At 41.0% G+C, this 19,223-nt stretch overlaps 1 protein-coding gene across 1 annotated transcript in view; it reads right to left on the bottom strand.

The window, feature by feature from the left end:
- The window catches only part of GAB1 (GRB2 associated binding protein 1), a 98,979-nt gene extending 90,681 nt beyond the window's left edge, over nucleotides 1–8,298 (bottom strand). The window contains exon 1 of the mRNA XM_083367777.1: nucleotides 8,084–8,298. Within this exon, the coding sequence (XP_083223903.1) occupies nucleotides 8,084–8,155 (72 nt within the window). The 5' untranslated portion in view covers nucleotides 8,156–8,298. The remainder of the gene's footprint in view (nucleotides 1–8,083) is intronic.
- Nucleotides 8,299–19,223: the final 10,925 nt, after the last annotated feature.

The raw sequence follows: 19,223 nt of genomic DNA, 5'->3' as shown, positions 1-19,223 counted from the left end.
AAGATAAAATATGCAGACAGTTCATAGCTATACCAATCAAAATGTCCTCTGCTAGTTCACTTTTGGAGGGAGAACAGAAGATAGAAAAATTGTGGGAAAGAAGTGAAAGTTACAAAGCAACACATTACTGCTTTCACAATAACTGCTCTACCTGAAAACACCTGTGTTTATTTACCAACATTGTCTTTATTCTTCAGATATACTGATTAGGGGCCTATAAATCTTGAAGAGGCCTTTGCTTAAAGCCAAGCAAAGCTCTAAAGCTTCTTTGCAAAACAATGAGATCTTTTTGCTTCTAAAATGAAGTGATCAGATTGCATTATTTTGTTCTTCCATCCAGCCCCTACAAGACTTGCATAAGTTGGGAAAATGTTCTGCATGTGTACAGTATCTTCTAGTTTTTGTATATGCTACTGGCCACTGACAAAGATTGGAAGATACTATGAGACTATCTGAAGTATTTTTTTGAACATATCACATTCTCTTTTTGCTTCATCAAAAAGAATTATATCACCTGTATACCACAAAGCTCTTCTTCCAGGCAACCTCTGTACCAGCTTAATGCAGTTATTTTATTTTACTTTATTGTGAGAAGTACATTTCCTAGTGGAAAACGTTGCATTCTCATCTGGTCTTAATTACACCAATAAACATACAATTATAGCATATTTTGCTCCTGGGCAGTTAGAAAGAAATAGAGTTTTCAGACATATTTTCAATGGTGTAGTTCATCCAGAAACAAAGTGGCAAACAAACAAACAATCTTTATTTATAAAGGGAGAAGAGCCTACCATACATATTATTTACAACAAAACTAATGGCTGGGAACACTAAAAACTGAAGAGTCAATTGACTGAAATATCCCTAATGTACTTTTAAAGGAAATAAAGAGGTACTAAAATTAGATTATTTCTAGATAAGACTTACTATGAAAAAAGACGTATTAAGAAATTTATGCAATTGTACTTAGAGATAGAAGAGACAAAAGTGATCCATGTGCCCTCTCCTTCTTGTTCTCTTTGTTGGTAACTAAAAAATTTGAGGGTCAGAATAACTGCATATGAAACTATCGCATATGAAACTTATTTAGTAAAAATTAACTATAGAAATTTGCTAGAATAAATTCTGTCAGTCATTTTGAAAGCATTCAAGGAAGGCCCTGACCAAATACATACTAAATGATATCTGGGTAAGATATAAAAGAACTTATAAAAACTCTGTGAATTTAAGATCTCAGGGTTCCTAATGTTCCCATTTGTATTCAACACTTCTAAGAGTAGAAAATGCTCTCTGCTGCATAAAACCATTCTCTAATAATGGAATTTATTCAGCAAGACACTTTTACATTCACCTTGAAGATTCCTGTAGCCAATAATTCCTTAAAATCCTATCTGCTGATTGTTAATATTATTTAATCAACAGCAATTGGATAAACTAGTTTTACTGCATCATGTGAAGGTGTAAGGTGACTAGATTTTGTGATTTTAGTTGCTATTTTGCTTTTGTAAGAGCATCTGGTGACAAAACATATAAATAGGGCACTTGTATTAAAAATTATCTGCTTTATGAAAAAGTTATTAAGGTCAAACAACAATTAACTTTTAAAAGACACATAGGAAATATCTTATTGAAAATTACAAAGAAAAAGACAAATCGTATAATAGAATACCAGGAAGGTTATTACGACTATCACATGATTGTGTTTTTGAGACAGTACTTAGAAGGTGCACTTAGATTTCAATTCTATTAAGAAATAAATTCATTCTCAAGATAAACACAGATTATTTAGACCACCAGTTCTTAGTACTTAGATGATAAAACAAGTGACCAGTGATGCGACATCTGCGGTACCAGAGTTTACTAAATTTTCCATAGCTTTTATTGATAAGACAGCAAACTAAAATAAAATCAAGTTGAAAAAAATAACTGGCTATAATCCTCTGAGGTTTTAGCATTCCCACCAGTAATGCTGTGGGAGTAACGCCCAATCTTGCTAGATTTAGCAATTTTTTAGGAATTGGGTCATTTTAAAAAAATACATGTACCACGGACTATGTATAGCAGACATGTCAAACACAAGGCCCGGGGGCCGGATGCGGCCCACAAAGTGGTTTCATGTGCCCGCAAAGCCATTCTGGAAACAGTGAGGGAACGGCCCCCACTGCCTTGGCCCTGGCCCAGAGACCCTCCTTCTGCCAGAGACCCTCAGATCTGTCCCACTCCTGCCCAGGCCCCCACAGGCACCCTTGATGTGAACGATGTAGAGCTGGCCACGCCCACCCAGTAGGACATACGCACTCTAGCCATGCCCACCCAGTAGGCCACGCCCACCCAGGCCACACCCACCCGGCCCCTTGAGGGCAACCGCAATGCTGATGCGGCCCTCAATGAAATTGATTTTGACACCCCTGATGTATAGTGCCTTTAAAGAAGCCCTAATAGCCCCCAGTAGCTTAAAGGGAAAAAATGAGAGTACTATGGAGACAAGATCTTTGCCAATTACTTCTTTTTGCATTTTTTTTAAATTATAGCCCTGGGGCATAAAGAGAACAGAAGAAAAAAATAAGCCCTTAAAGAGAAAAAACATTATTACTTCTGAGAAGACATCCATTTATATTCAAGGTATAAAACCTCTCTCTCATATTTCAGTGGTAAGCATATTATAGGTTTGTTTAGTCTACTTTGCTTTTTAGCCACAATTTTTAGATCAACTGAGAGAATCATGAGTCCAGAAATTTATTCTGAGAATAAAATGAACTAAATTCATATCATATCAGACAAAAATCATTCTGTCTGGTTACCACAAGCTTTTATCATTTCAGCAGGATAATCTGAGTACTACAACGTATCAAATACATAAATTGCAGTGCTAGTTCAAATAATGATTTAAATTTTCTTTATGAGATTTGTTTTTAAAGAAACTGCTTCTTTTGTACAATACCAATCTAATCTGATTTTCTGAAACATCAAAACAGTTACAGTATAATTTTTCAGGAATTTTGAAAGAAGCTAGTAAGAGTTTAGAACTGCAGTTGGAATGACTTCTCCTCCTGGGACAATGTTCAAAAGAGTAGAGAGAGTCCAAGAAACTAGAAGGCATAAGAGGACCAATTTCAAAAAAGTAAAAAGGAACTAGAAAGCATAAATGAAGAAGCAAAATCCATGAACAGAAGATATAATTTATAGCAAACAAAATATTGTAATATTATACGGGCAGTCCTCGACTTACGTCCAAAATTGAGCACAAAATTTCGGTTACTGTTGTTAGCGAGTTTTGCCATATTTTATGACCTTTTTGGTCAGAGATGTTAAGTGAATCACTGCCGCTGTTAAGTGAATCATGTAGTCATTAAACAAATCTGGCTTCCCCCACTGACTGCTTGTTGGAAGCCAGCTGGGGAAATTACAAATGGCTATCACATGACCCTGGGACAATGCAACTATCATAAATACATGCCACTTGCCAAGAACCTGAATTCTGATCAAGTGACCATGGGATGGTGCAATGGTCATAAGCGTGAAAAATGGTAATAAGTCACTTTTGTCAGTGCCACTGTAACTTTGAACAGTCACTAAATGAATTATTGTAAGTCAAGGACCAACTTTCTAACTGGAAACAAGCATTAAATAAGGAAAAAACTAAGAGCAATTAAAAGAAGAAACTGCTTTAATAATGAATACATGCAAGACAGCTTATTAGATGCTGCATTTCTATATGGAGCAATCCACCATGTACCTCACTATATATATTTTTTTATTTTTACAACCCTTTAATCCTTTTATTTGGCATGTCATTGGGGCAACTGAATGGAGCTGAGCATTTACGGCCGAATGTCCTTTCTGACACCTATGCAGAGTTTGCAGCAGATATTTTCTCTTTGCGCCCTGATAAACCATCTGCCACTGCCTAGGATTGACTCTCAATCTTCCGAATGGGAAATGAACTCACCACCACTAGGCCACCGCTCTGTGTACCTCGCTATAGCAGGCATGTAAAACTGCCGGCCGGATGCATCATAGTGAAACCACGCCCACCCCATTGCCGGCGATGGGGGGAAAGTTGCGATACGTCGTGCAATGTCACATGATGTTGTGAGTTTCACATGCCTGCTATATAGTAATAAAAAATTACTTTAAATATTGATCTGATGTGGAGCATGATATGAGCAATTGAGACTAGTGACCACAACTCTCCCACGTTTAATATATACGTAAATGGAAAATTGAACAATGAAAATGCCAATTCACTTTAAATGATATTTGATTTCAAGAGAGAAAACTTACAAAAACCAAATCGGTATGAAACTGAAACCAAATATGCACCAAGAGCCAAGATTTCATTCAGGTTACTTTAGAATGATATTGAAAGCCCAATCAGAATGTATGTAATTGATAAAAGTATAAATGGATACATGTCAAGGAGGAAAGCATAACAGTGAAAAGTGAAAGTCCTGTCCAAGTGAGGAAATTTAAAAGAAGCATAACTATTATCTTGGGGGGGGGGGATAGAGAAGAAAAAGTCTTTAAAACATTTAGTGTAGGGGTCCCCAACCCGCAATCCATAGACCGGTACCAGGCCGCAGCATGCCAGCAACCGGGCTGCACAAATAAGCAATGCCCCATTTGCGGGATGCAGGCAGCACACAAAACCATACCCCCTCTAGTCCACGGAAAAACTCTCTCCAGGTAACTGGTCCCTGGTGCCCAAAAGGTTGGGTACCTCTGATTTAGTGGACAGATTTAGTGGACAAATTTAGTGGACAAATACTTGCCTGAACTGCTTCCCAGACAGAAGCTAAAATAGGGTTAGGGTTAGTTACATTACAAGTGACTCAAGAATTCAGTAGACATATCCTTATGACCACAATCCTTTATTTTTCTAACATTAGGGACTATATGTACAGGGCTCTGTATGTCAAGACTCAGGATCTTTCTACAAAGCTACGTAAGGCAGTTTCCTCCACCAGAGGCTTATAGAATGGTATAGAATGGTAGCCTCAAGACAGAATAGGGGGAAAAAGAACTACTGTAAAAAGCTACTGGCACATTAGCCCAACTTTTTTGTTGTAATTTATTAGCTATTATTAATATATCTACAGCTATTAATTTTACTGCTGAATAAGAATATCTTTTGTCTATTAATTTCTTACATATTAATGAAAAGCTGAACTAGGGCTTACCTCCTATATGTGTAATTCTGGCTTACTACTTTACATAACCTCCATTTGTACACTACAGCAGTTTCAGAAGGGTAGCTGTGTTACTCTTAAAAGCAAAAATAGTTACAATTTAAACACTAACATTGTAAGTTAACTGTGCAACACAGTCAACTACATCAGATGTGCCAAAAGACTGTAGCTTTTATATGTCATTTTTACAAATTAGCAGTTATTTCTATTCTTGTTTGATATAGGAATGCAGAACTTATGGATAAGACTATCAATAATCTTTAAATGGTAACTGATGAAATTCAGTCTTTGAAAATTGCAATGCAGAATTTTCATACTGTAATATTATGTTCCATCTAATATACAGCTTGGAGCCTCTTCATCTACTTGTCACTTCACTTTCTATATGATCCAATATAATTATGAATTTATTTAAACTGCACAAGAAGATATGCCCAGTTCTAACCAAAGACCTAATAAAATAATTAAGCTATTTTCATACTTACTTCTATTGAATGCCATAAAGAAATAGAAAGGGAGAAATAGTCTGAATACTTAAAATATCTCAGAAGCAGGTCTAAATTAATCTAATTGAAAGATTCCCTGACACATAAGGGTTTTCCCACTGTAAAAAAAAGTCACTTTCCACTCCAAATACTCAACCAAAGAAGTTAAATAGTATTTCTCCTATGTTCAGCCTGATTGGTGACTGCAGTTCACCAGCCTTTATCTTTTTCCCAACAATCTCACAACCTTGTCTATACATGCCAGTAACCCTACCAATGTTATTTCAAAATCACCATGAATACCTTTTTAGAACTGCTGGAGCCCAATTTCACTTCATTTGTGGAAAAACAAAATCTGAGAACTGTCTCTGGTATGAATTAGCCTTGTTTCATTCTATCTCATTCTTTCCGTCTAAATTTTTTTAAAGGTATTAAAAAGTACTTAAGAATTGTTAAGCACTTCTTACATTTATTTCTCAGAACAATTAAATAACTACATAATTACTATATACTTATGTATTTTAAAATTGTCTATGCTACATTAGTAAGAGTAGTACCATGCAGCCAGCAAAGCTGTGCAAGATAAACAATATTTTATTTAACCAGAAACAGCAATTGGCAGACAAGTACATTTATTAGTCCAGAAGTTTATACTGCTGGATTCTTTTAAAACCTACGTACTATAGATTCTCTAAAATACACCTTTTCTTATGTTTTTTTTTATGGCACTATCTATTCTTGAACTTTGGACTGTGTGGCTGCAAATTTTAGATGTTGTAAATCAACATATGTGGAAGCCAGTGGATAAATGTTATTCTATTTGAAGGTTCTAAATCACCACCACATCAATAGTTGACAGAATTTTATTTGCTGAGTTGGGTCTGTTCAGGGTCTTGAAGTAATTTATGTTCCCAATGTTAGGAGTATCTGCATTATGAAATGTTTTGCCTATGAAAAGAAAAGGTACCTATTTCTGGAATATAAAATTATATCAAATGGGCAGCAAACACTCTCTTTGCCTTTGTGTAATAATCAAATGTTTCCAGAAATACTATTTTCATATCTGAATGATACTTAAGTAAGTGCAATGCAACAAATTAGTTACAGGCCCTAATGCAAATTTCTGTAGAAACAGTGTTATAGATGAAAGCAAAGACAAGGTAGAGGTCTTTTTTAATTATTTTCTATTACTACATAGTTCAAAGATGTCAGTTTTGGTAAATTAACCCATTGTAAACAGACATTATAAGATTGTTTTAAAAGCCAAAATATTTGTGTATAAGAATCTTTTTACCCTTTAGAATCACCACATTCCAAAAGATCAATGCATTTCTCAAGCACACTCCTAAAGCCCGCTAACCATGTCAGTCAGGGGGGGGAAAAAAAACACGTCCAGTTGTTAACACTCAAATGTTGAATACATTGTAAATCGTAACTGCTTCAGGTAACACAACGCAACTATGCATGCATGCAGCTTCAACCAGCAAGTCCAGTCAACGCAATCAATAAATATACACTGACTGCATTTCTCCTTTCCTACATGTTTGTTTCCCATGGCAGAAGGCAGCTAAAATGCAGTCTTCCAAAAACTAACGACAATCATAACTAGACAGAGACGACGCGCGGAATAACTTCTGAAAAGTTCCAAGAGCAAATATATATTTGCAGATTTCCACAGGATCTTCTTCTCCTATACCCCTCCCTTTTTTTTTAAAGCGACCAAAGAGCCGAGTTCCGTCTTGAGTGCTTCGGAGACTTCCCCCCCCCCTTTTTTTAAAGATATACGGCAGCGTTTTCCAACCTTAGGAACTTGAAGATGCGTGGACTTCAACTCCCAGAATTCCCCAGCCAGCTATGCTGGCTGGGGAATTCTGGGAGTTGAAGTCCACGCATCTTCAAGTTCCTAAGGTTGGAAAACGCTGATATACGGTATGTGTTCCGGAAAACTTCGTCCGCTCTTCCCCGATCCTCCGTCGCAAAGGGCGATAAATCAGAAGAAGAGAAAAGTTGGGTCCGTTCAGGGCCTTGCAAAAGCCCCAGTAGGAAGAGAACTGCGAACTTGCAATTAAGAAAGGTGAACGTAGAGATCTTTTTTTTTTTTTTTTGAAATTATTTCTCTTATTCCTACACAATTCAAAGAGGTCAGCTTGTAAACAGACGCGGTCAGATCGTTTTTAAAAGTCACACAAGAACCCAAAGCATTTGCGTATATCTAATTGGATCCGCAGAGGTGGTAGCCGACCGTTGAGAGCCTGGGCAGCGCCTTAACTACCGTAGGGATTGAGGGCAAGAAAAGGAAGGGGAGAAGCGCGGGCAGACGAGACGGAAAACGCCGCGGAGAGTAGCCAGAAGCGGAGAAGGGCGCTTCCTGCAAGCAGGAGAACCCGCCGAGCCGCTGGAGACACTTACATAGCGCTTTAACTTCTTCTCCGGGGGCGACTTTCGGAGCCAGCCCTGGCAGACCACCTCCCCGCCGCTCATGGTTGCGTCGCGCCCCGAGGAGCGAAGGAGCCGTTTCTTCCGCAGCTGCGACTTGCCGGGCCGGGCCGAGCAAACAGCCCAAGACAACACAAGAGGAGCGCCGCGCCGCCGCCTGTCTGCCGGCCTCCTCCGGCAGCTTCTCTGGGGGGGGGGAAGGGAAAGAGGAGGGAGAAGCGCAGGAGAGGGAGGAGACGACCGGGAAAGGGAGCGCAAGAGAGAGGCGGAGAGGGAGGGCCGAACGGTGCGTGTGGGGCTCGTCCGTGAATATATAACGCGGGTGCTCCAAGCCGAGACAGACAGTCCAGAGGAGATGAAGACCCCCACCCGTCCCTCCCTCCCTCCACGCAAACGAGGTTTTTTCGCTTGCTAACTTTCAGCTACTGCACGGAAGCCCGGGCGTCGGGAAAGCCCTCCCCGCTCGGTCCTCCCCGGAGCAGGAACCTCCCACCCGCTCTACTGAAGCGTGAGGCGGAGGGCTTCCCTCGCTTCGGCTGGGCACGGCTCGAGTCCGCCCACAGCGACTCCCTCACGCCCGTGGCCAGCGCAGCGCGGAAGAGAGGAGGAGCCCAGCCGTTCGCGCTCAATTTCTTCGGCTCCTCCGCCGCCCCTCCCGGCTTCCTCGCCCGCCCGCCCCCCCCACTCCGGTGCCGCCTCGAGCGGAGCCGCGAGTCTTCGCGACTGGAAAGCTGAGCCCGTCGTTCAGCGGCGCCTCAGCCCGACGAGACCTCTTGCCCGGAATGTGGGGATGGACCGGGAGGCGGGGCCGTTGTCCCGTGCGAGCTGCTTGCGGCGGAGCCCTGAACCACAAACCAGCCAACCTCAGCTGAGCCCAGCGTTTTCTAGGAACCGAGCCAGCGCGTCTGTGGTACAGCGCGTCCTGCGAACTCAGACAACTGAAGTTTGGTTAACCATGAGTAAGCGTATCTTGTAAACCCAGCCTGGACTTAATCGTTACAGGTAGTCCTCGACTTACGACCTCAGTTGAGCCCAACATTTCTGCTGTTCAGTGAGTTTCGCCCCATTTTGTGACCTTTCTTGCTACACTCGTTAAGCGAATCACAGCAGTGGCTAAGTTAGTAACCCAGTTGTTAAGAGAATCTGGCTTCCCCGTTGACTTTGTCTGTCAGAGGACCGCAAAAGGTGATCACGTGACCTTGAGACAGCAACGGTCATAAATATGAACCAGTTGTCAAGCATCTGAATTTTGATCCCATGGGGATGCTACAGAGGTCGTAACAGTGAAAAATGGTCATAAGTCACATTTTTCAGTGCCATTGTAACTTTGAACAGTCATTAAATGAACTGTTGTAAGTCGAGGACTACCTGTATTTGTTGAATGCACATATTCATTTGTCTATGTTTACATATTATGCTACTCCATTAAATCATCATTTACAAACCAGGAGAGTCTATGGTTTAAATCAAATCCAAATCACCATACTGGTTTAGCACAATGTGTGAGCTTACCCAGTAATTTAGTATCTTATCTATATCTGACTAAGATGTAGATCTTGCACATACTCTAAGTTTCCTCCCCTTCTAGCAAGTTCTCCTGCAAGCCCTACTGGGCCTGTACTAATCAATTGCTGACTTTTCACTCTCACTGCTGTAAATTTTCCCCCCAAAGTTGGCCTCGTAGCTTTTCTGTGTACTGCACTCAACATCCAAAGCTGAGATTCTCTAAGAAATTGGCCAGGTTTTTGTTTTTCTTTTTTTCTTCTCCTCTCAGATGCATGCTTTCTTTCAAAAAGGAAGGGAGGCAAATTTAATGATTGGTATAAAGAGCTTTTGTAAATGTTCGCATTAATTGTATTTTAAATAGAGAAAAGTGTCATCAAACTGATACGTGCAGTGACTAAATGTGGGTGAGGAAAGGCTCTTAGGCTGGTTCTCCCAAGAATTGCTACAGGAGGATAATAAAGAACACTTTCCCAACTTGACAACTCTAAGGTGTGTGGATTTCCAGTCCCAGAAGGCAAGATGCGGAGTGAAGTCCACACAGCCTAAAGTTGCCAGAGTTGAGGAAGACTGTTGAATAAAGTATCTCATAGTGCAGTGGAGTAAGGATAAGAAAATCAAGGGTTACCTTGCCCTCAAGAGCCTTGGTGGAGCAGTGGGCTAATGCCTCCTTAAGTAACACCAGCTGTCTGCAATTAGTGCAGGTTCGAGTCCCACCAGGATCAAGGTTGACTCAGCCTTCCATCCTTCCGAGGTAGTTAAAATGAGGACCCAGATTGTTGGGGGCAATAAGCTGACTTTGTAAGAATGCCGCTGGGGGGGGGCAAAGCCCAATAAGCAGGCATATACATAGAATGAAGGCTATTGCTAAGCACATTGATTTGTGCTTTAAATTGTAAGCCGCCATGAGTCTTCGGAGAAGGGCAGGATATAAATGGGATTAAAAAAAACAACAACATATGGATACTGCAAGGCCAGGTAGCTAGAAAGAAAAAGGCAGCTTGTATCTCACTTGCTCTCTTTCTGTGGTACACAAACAGAAGCAAGCCCCTCAACCAGATGTCCTCTTGCTTTTGACTGTTTAAAAGGTGGAGAGACAAGGTGGAGTTTGAAAAACTGTTCTTGTGAGCCCAATTCATGAAATATTACTATTACACAAATTCCAGATTTTTCTAAACCTAATACAATGTAAACGTATGTTCAATATCTTCAGATACTTCTTTTTTCAGCACATTCATCCTAGTTGACCAATTTTAAAATACAGGTTTTTTAGAAGCAATGCTGGCATCATTGTATAAAATAAGTTTGGCAGAAGTTCCTGAATACTTAGGTGGAAGATCACTTTTCTGAAAAATAAAATTAATTTGCAGTTAATTTTGAAATCCCCTGCAGCAAAACGGACAGCTAACAATAGCAGAGTGATTGAATTAGAACCAGCAACCTCTCACCCAGAAATACAACACAGAAGTAAGCCATCAGCCACAGAGAAGCAGGATATGATCTTTGGGCCATAATAGGATTAACCCACCAATACCAAAAAGGACATGCTCAAAACCTCAGGTCAAAGTTCATGCCACAGGAACAGAGACTCCAAACACAAAAGCCCAAGAAGGTATAAAAACCCACCACTCCCAACAACTCTCAACAATGTGGTCAGCTGCTCCAGAGCCTCATGTCTCGTGGTTCTGCTCTTTAATAAACTGCAACCTTCTTTCTAAAGCAGTCTCCATTTTGTTTATTCCCAGCTTGAACTGGACCATGATAAAGATTTTTCAATAGTGGGATGAATGGGTCAACCCTGTGCCTTTTTATTGTGCATTCAGGGAAACTTATTCCCAAGCAGGGCTTTTTTTCTCATAGAACGATCAGAATGGAGTTCCTGCACCTTTTTTGGATGGAACCTTGTAGGGTAGGCAAGGCGGGTTGTATGACGTGTGAGTTCCGGCACCTTTTTCTTTTACAAAAAAAGCACTGTTCCCAAGTATTTCAAAATCTCAGGGCAGTATGCTGCTGAATTCCATTTCCTGAGGAGCAGCAAGGCAAAACAGCAATTGTCTTCATGTCTTGATCCAGATGCATTTAGCTGACCACTGAGGAAAACAAAATGTAATGGGTTTTTCTTAATATTTTTAAGAAAATAAACACTGTGTTAAATAAATAGTATATGTGTAACTAAAATAAACTACTGAATTCATTTAATAGTGTACTTCCAGCCAGCAGAACTCAATTACACCTATTTCCATGGGATACTACTGGGTTATTTGCAGATCATTGCAAAATGTGATTATATGAAATGAGGTTGGTATGATTAGTTCATTAAAAAAGGGAACATATTTTAACTTCCAAACCACTGTGGTAACCATCCATAACAAAAAGAAAATATATTTAGAAAGTATATGTGTATAGTACTTTAGTATATCCACTATAACTACAATTTTGATGACAAAAGTTTATGTACCAACCCAGAAGTTCTGTTTTTACTATTGCGCATGATCAAGCATTATGGACTACTTACAAATATATCATAAATCATACTTAGAATCTCTTGTACTGGGGCCAAATCAGAATATTCTTAAGTTGAACAGATAGAATGTCTGTTCATTTCAAGTGTCAGCCAATACCTGAGAGGTAATCTGAAGTAATAATAAAAGCTCATTTTTTCTTCTTTTTGACAAATGTAGATTTCTAAATGTACAAGGATCATTCCTGCTAGTTGGGCAGGACTTATGCTAACATTTTAGTAAAAATGATCTAAGTGTTCAGCCATGCAATGGAATAACTGAATGTTTCCAGGTGTCCTGGATCCATATGGCACTATGGAAAGATGTTTAAAAAATCTTGCAGTATAACATTTTTCTTCAGTGAATTGCCTTTAGAGCTGAAATCAAAACATATTGTTATACACGAGGATTTGTGGTTAGAGGTCAGAAACACATTGGGTTTATTTTAAAAAAAATCAGCTGCTGGCCAACAAAACGTTATTAGCTAGTTCTTCATGAATATATTAGTTTAGAAAACATAAATTTTAATATCATTATACAATGTACTATTATACATTATACAATGTATAATGGCTACTTTCCTTCTGACCCCATTACTTAAATAACATTAATTAATGTTATTTAAAACTGAAATAAACTAGGACCATTTGAAATACTCAGACCCTGTTAAAAGTCAGAAGGACTTCATCAGTCTAGATCAGGGGTCAGCAACCTGAAACAGTGAAAGAGCCACTCGGAACTGGTTCCCTCACAAAAGGAAAAACTGGGAGCCGCAAAAAATGTGTGTGCATGTGCGTACATGCGCACGTGTGCAGAACAGGGTTTGACTGAAGAGTGGAGACAAGGCGAGATATGCACCTACCCTGCATATTTGAATTGATTGGTTGAACTTTTTTAGTCCCACTTTTTTGGGGGGGGGGGGACTGCACATGGCAGAGGGCTGGGAGCTGCAGGAGACGGCTGAAAGAGCCGCATGCGGCTCCGGAGCCGTGGGTTGCAGACCTGTGGTCTAGATACTGAATTCCATTGAATCAACCAGTAGAACATCTTGCCTTCAGAGGTTGTAGGTGCTGCATCACTGGAGGCTTTTAAAAGACTGGACATCCATTTGTGTAAAATGATATGGGACAAAACACATTTCTCACTTAGCAACATAAATTTTGGGCTCATATGTAGTCATAGGTTGAGGACTATCTGTACACCCACTTACCATACTTTTAATGGGAAACTTGTGCTTGTTTCTCTGACATTAATCTTTGCACTGTTCTATCCCCTTCTCTCCCTCGGCTTGTCTCAAAGAAGCCTCTCCTCTGTCTGTCTTTCTCCATCCCCTTCTCTTTCCCCGTCTCTTTTTCTCTCCCTTTCCCACCAAAACCTCCTCCTTTTACATCCTCTCCTCTCTCCCCTCCTCTTCTCTTCGGTCCGACTCCTCTCCCTCAGGCTGCACTTTGCTCCCGGAAGTGCCAATCAGCTGGAGCCCCACCTGATCAGTTGGAGCCCTGCACCGATCCTGGGTGCTCAGCAGAGCCCTGGCAACACCGCAGCTCCAGCTGACTCTCCCACAGGCCTGTGCAGTGCTGCCGCCACTTTAGCTCCTCCACCGCTAAACTTTTACAGTTTTTTTACAGTGGTTTTCAACCCGTCATACATGTGCCACCTGCCGGGTGCTGAAGTACCACCAGTGATACATGTACCAAAGGTTGAAAAGCACTGGACTAGAAGACCTCCTAGTCCAGGCATGTCAAACTGCTGGCCCACAGGCCGGATGCATCATACTGAAACCACGCTCACCCCATTGCCGGCAATGGGGGAAAAGTTACGATACGTCACGTGACGTCGCAGGTTTGACATGCCTGTCCTAGTCCGTTCTAACTCTGTTAAATTCTGTTAAAATTCAAAAAAATGTTTAGGTTGTTGGAAATGTGTACAAAAGTACATGTACTGCAACTTCATCCATTTGTTGTCCATGGGTCGCAATGGGTCAGACACAACTTCACAACTAACTACAACAACAAGGAAGTATATTCACATGCCAGCACTAACCAAACTACATGATGTTTTGATGCATCAACTATGCATCTCTTATGTGTATACCACTGTTCACAGTTCAGTATTGTGTGAACCCAACCAGTTATGGCTTATGCAATAAACCTTGGTTAAAATAGGGCTTAATGAAATTTGTGAATATATTTTTTTTGAAAAAATATATCATCTCTATTCAAATACTTTTCAACTCTTCAAATTCTTTTCAAACTTAATTATATTAGGTTATGATTAAGCATATAGAGATTTATTATGCAAATAACTGTATATATTAAGGCTATAGTCTGTTCAATTTTTTACTAAAACATGATACAATTTCCCCCAAAAGATAAGGTACAAAAGGTACAATTTTCCCCAAAAGGTAATCATTTTAATATTATCATTAATGTATTACCTGATATGAGCAGTGTCTAGCAATATCTAAGGGGCTGCCCTAAAGAAGAGGAGGGTCAACCTATTCTCCAAAGCACCTGAAGGCAGACCAAGAAACAATGAATGGAAATTAATCAAAGAGAGAACCAAACTAAAACTAAGGAGAAATTTCCTGACAGTTAGAACAATTAATCTGTGGAATGATTTGTTCCAGAAGTGGTGGGTGCTCCAACACTGGAGGTTTTTAAGAGGAGATAGAACAGCCATTTGTCTAAAATGGTAGGGTTTCCTGCATGAGCCCGGATTGGACTAGAAGACATCCAAGGTCCCTCCTTACTCTGTTATTCTATAAACCGCCTTTGGAAATACTTTAAATACTGCCAAGGCACTAAAAAAAAATGTAGCAGAGCTTGGACTAAGCCTGTAGTGTAGTGTGGAAGGCTGAAGGTGTGAAATCTCTGGCAGAGGTCCTCTGGGTCTTCATACCCTAACCCCACTTTCCACTTTCAGATAGCAGCTTGGTCATTCATGCTGCTATCAGCTACCTTTCTTGGGCCACTTCTCCTCTCCTTAACTCCAGAGGGTGACAGAAACTGGGTAGTCACAGTCCGTGATGCCTTTATAGCAGACATGTCAAACACAAGGCCCAGGAGCCAGATCCGGCCCACAAAGTGGTTTCATGCGGCCCGCGAAGCCATCCTGGAAACAGTGAGGGAACAGCCCCCACTGCCTTGGCCCTGGCCCAGAGACCCTCCTTCTGCCAGAGACCCTCAGATCTGTCCCACTCCTGCCCAGGCCCCCATAGGCACCCTTGATGCCAACGATGTAGAGCTGGCCACGCCCACCCAGTAGGCCATACGCACTCTAGCCACGCCCACCCAGGCCATACCCACCCAGCCCCCTGAGGGCAACCACAATGCTGATGCAGCCCTCAATGAAATTGAGTTTGACACCCCTGCTTTATAGTAACTAAAATTTCAAAAATAAAAAGAATCTCTCCAGTGCTACTCCCTTGCCTTATAAAAAACTGAAATGGAGGGAATTGGTTGGTTTTACTGAAAAGCATGTGTAATTTCTAAATATATGCAATCTATTGTTGACACTGTATTTTTGGCCAAGTCATCTTCACATCTATGATCAGAATAATTTCTTACAAAGAAGAAGACCAGAAGAGATTATTATCTAAGAAAACAGGCAATTCCTACTTATTGGACGTTTCCAGAATCTGAAGGGAATATTTTATATACAACCATTAGGAGATTTATGCCATGAGTCCTGTCTAAATTATACTTAATTCTGATGATTACATGGTTTGGCACTATTGTCTTCCGATTACCTTTTGCATTTCTGTCTATTCTACAGTCCTGGTAGTCCCTGGTCAGTTGCATTCCAATACATGCTTCATATAAAGCAGAAAAGAGCTTCTTACAAACCACCATATCAAAGTGCCCAGGAGAATTTGGCATTCTACAGTTCAGTCTGGTTGATACAATAGCCAGGCAGTTTTGAGAAAACATTCTCCAGAGCTGCCTGGAATCCGATAGGATCTAATTTTAGCAAAATGCACGGAGGTGGCCAGGACTGTGTAATAAAAAGGAGTAGTTTTAAATTAGGAAAATGGGATAGGGAGCAGAGGAGAAGAAAGAGGCAGAGTTATAGTAACGTTTTTAGAAAGAGGAAAAAAACAGTTTTTTTAAAAAAAAAAGAATAGCAATATATAAATTCCTCAAGAAAAATTAGATGAAAAAATGGCAAAAGTTTGACAACTTAGTTGAATGGAGATGATGAATCAATATATGTAGAACTTATATTTCAAAACTACATTTCTCAGACCATAAGCAATTACAATTGTTTGGTAAGACAAATGTTTGGTAAGAGATTGAGGAAGCAATAATGAAAATATATGAAAGGGAAAATCCCTCGGATTTCCTCATGGGAAAATTTATGGCACTGTAGTTTATAGCACTAGACCAAAGTATTGGTTAATGTACACTATTTTTTAGAGTGCGTATGGCCTACTGGGTGGGCGTGATATTCCTCTTATATTGGCTTACTATGTCTTACCTTTATCCTAACTAATACGGGAGTTTAATTTTTTTTAAATCAGTATTGAAACTTTGAAAATATGGAATGAGAATCAGAATATGGTGGAAGCTCTTCTGACCTTGGATTCTTTTAAAAACTTATTATAATTTACTGCCCGGCATTTTTGTCCTGATCATGTCCTGATCATTGAAATGATGGAAACTACACAAGAATGTATTTCTCTTTAGTCCTCGAATTCAAGGCCAGGAAATACAAAGTAAGGACAACAGGTCAAAACAATGTCTACATCTGAAATTTTGAGTATTCTTAATGTTATGTTCAAAATGACAAGCGTGACAGTGAGGTTGTGAACAAGAAACGTTTATTGAATGCACATGGGTCAACTGGCTAACAGCCGTTAAGTTCCGTCTAATATACTCAGGTGCCTTTGAACAGTAACCAATCCCCGGCCCAGAATCTCCCGCCGAGAATGCAACAACCAATAACTGCAACAAGGTTTCCCGCTTCTAGAAAACCACTCCCATTTAACTACTGACACAACACCCCTTCCCCCCCAGTTAAATGTTATTTATTAACGTAGTCCTTCAAATAACTTGGTGGCTTATGAACCCTTGCTGTGCCCGCTGCTTGGCTATTTGTTTTTGGCCCGGTTGGTTGGGGCGATGACTCAGATGATGCAGCACTAATGGATTGTTGGGGTTCTATTAGAGGACCTGGGGAATCCGTTTGGCTGCCCAGGGGAAATAGTTCCCATTCTGCTGGGCTATGCTGGGGAATTGCTTCCGCTGCCCTGATTTGTGTTCCAACTCCCTCCCCACTTGGTGCTGCACTTAACTGGTCTTGTCTGAATGCAATGTCAAGTGTAGGCGCGTTCATTCCAGGATTATCCTGCACAATTTCAGGGGCCCTTTTCCTTAACTGATCGATGTGTCTCCTGATTACCCTATTCCCTTCCCCCTCTATTGTGTACGATAATGGCCCAGTTTTGTCAATGACCACCCCTGGTGACCATTTGTCCCCCTGCCCATAGTTCCTGGCCCAAACTAAGTCTCCAATGTTGAGAGACCGGGTCAGAATGACCGGTTCAGGTTCCACAGGTAGTCTATCAGGGTGTAGTCTGTCCAATTTCATGGTTAAGCGTCTGCCCCACATCATTTCAGCTGGGCTTTTCCCCGTGGCTGTGCACGGTGTTGTATGCTGAGCCAACAGGAACTGTGCCAGTCTCTGGTGCCAATTTCTGTGGATGATCCTTTTCAAGGCGTCTTTTGTTGTTCTGACGTTTCGTTCAGCCAAACCGTTGGAGGAAGGGTGGAAGGGTGCCGACATCGCGTGCCTAATCCAATTGGCCTTGAGGAAATCCTGAAATTCATTAGAGGTGAATTGGGGCCCATTGTCAGAGACAATCACGTCAGGTAACCCATGAGTGGCAAAGAGTCCCCTCAAGACCTGTATCGTTTTTGTGGATGTCATGGACTTAACAGGCACTACCTCCAACCACCGGGAGTAGCTGTCCACAACAACCAGGAATGTCAGGCCCTGAAATGGCCCAGCAAAATCAATATGAATACAGGACCATGGGTTCCTAGCCACCTCCCACTTGTGTACAGGTGTGTGTGCTTGTTCTGGCCTAGAGCGCTGACACTGATAACAACCTGCTACACTCCCCTCAATTGCTGTGTCTAACCCAGGCCACCACAGATGACTCCTTGCCAGAGCTTTCATGCGGACAATCCCCGGGTGTCCCTCATGTAGCTCCGCAATCACTGTATTCCTATGACTTTCTGGAATCACAACCCTGTTGCCCCACAAAATGCATCCCAAGTGTGATGACAATTCATCTTTCCTCCTGAAATAGGGTGTGAATTTGGAGTCTGGATTTTTATTGGGCCACCCCCCTTGTACCCATGCTGCAATTCTGTTGAGGATTAGGTCTTTCTTGGTTGCTGCTGCAATGTCCTTAGCTGTCAATGGGCATTCAGAAAGTTCGTGTATAGACATGATTTGCCCCACAGGTGCTGGATCACCCTCAGTGTCAGTTAGGGGTAATCTGCTAAGGGCATCTGCATGGCCCATCTCCTTCCCTGGTCTATGTTTCAGTGAGAATGAGTATGCTGACAGGAAGATAGACCATCTATGCATCCTAGGGGACATGATCTGGGGTGTCTGTTTGTCTGTGGTAAATAATCCCAGTAAGGGTTTGTGGTCTGTGTATATTGTGAAGTTCCTACCATAAAGGTAATCATGGAACTTCTTTACACCTGCCACTATTGCTAATGCTTCTCTGTCTATTTGTGCATAATTCCATTCAGCTTTGGTTAGTGTCCTGGAATAATATGCAATAGGCCTCTGTTGGCCCTGATCATCCATGTGGCTAATGACTGCCCCTACTCCATAAGGTGAAGCATCGCACGCTAAATAAATTGGCTTATTCTCTATAAAGTGCGTGACTGTGGATTGGCTAGACAGAATGTCCTTCAATGTTTGAAAGCTAATTCTATGTTTTTCCTGCCATTGCCAAGGGGTCTTCCTGTCTAACAGCCTATGTAATGGTTCAGCGATAGCTGCTTTATGTGGCAAGAATGTATGAAAAAATTTACTAATCCTAAGAAGGCTTGTAATTCAGCCTTGTTTTTGGGTTCAGGTGCCAA

The sequence above is a fragment of the Vipera ursinii genome (genome assembly GCF_947247035.1).
Source record: "Vipera ursinii genome assembly, chromosome: 7".
In the NCBI taxonomy this organism is placed as follows: domain Eukaryota; kingdom Metazoa; phylum Chordata; class Lepidosauria; order Squamata; family Viperidae; genus Vipera; species Vipera ursinii.
Note: the sequence above shows the minus strand (reverse complement) of the source record. Positions and strands in the feature narration are given on the sequence as shown.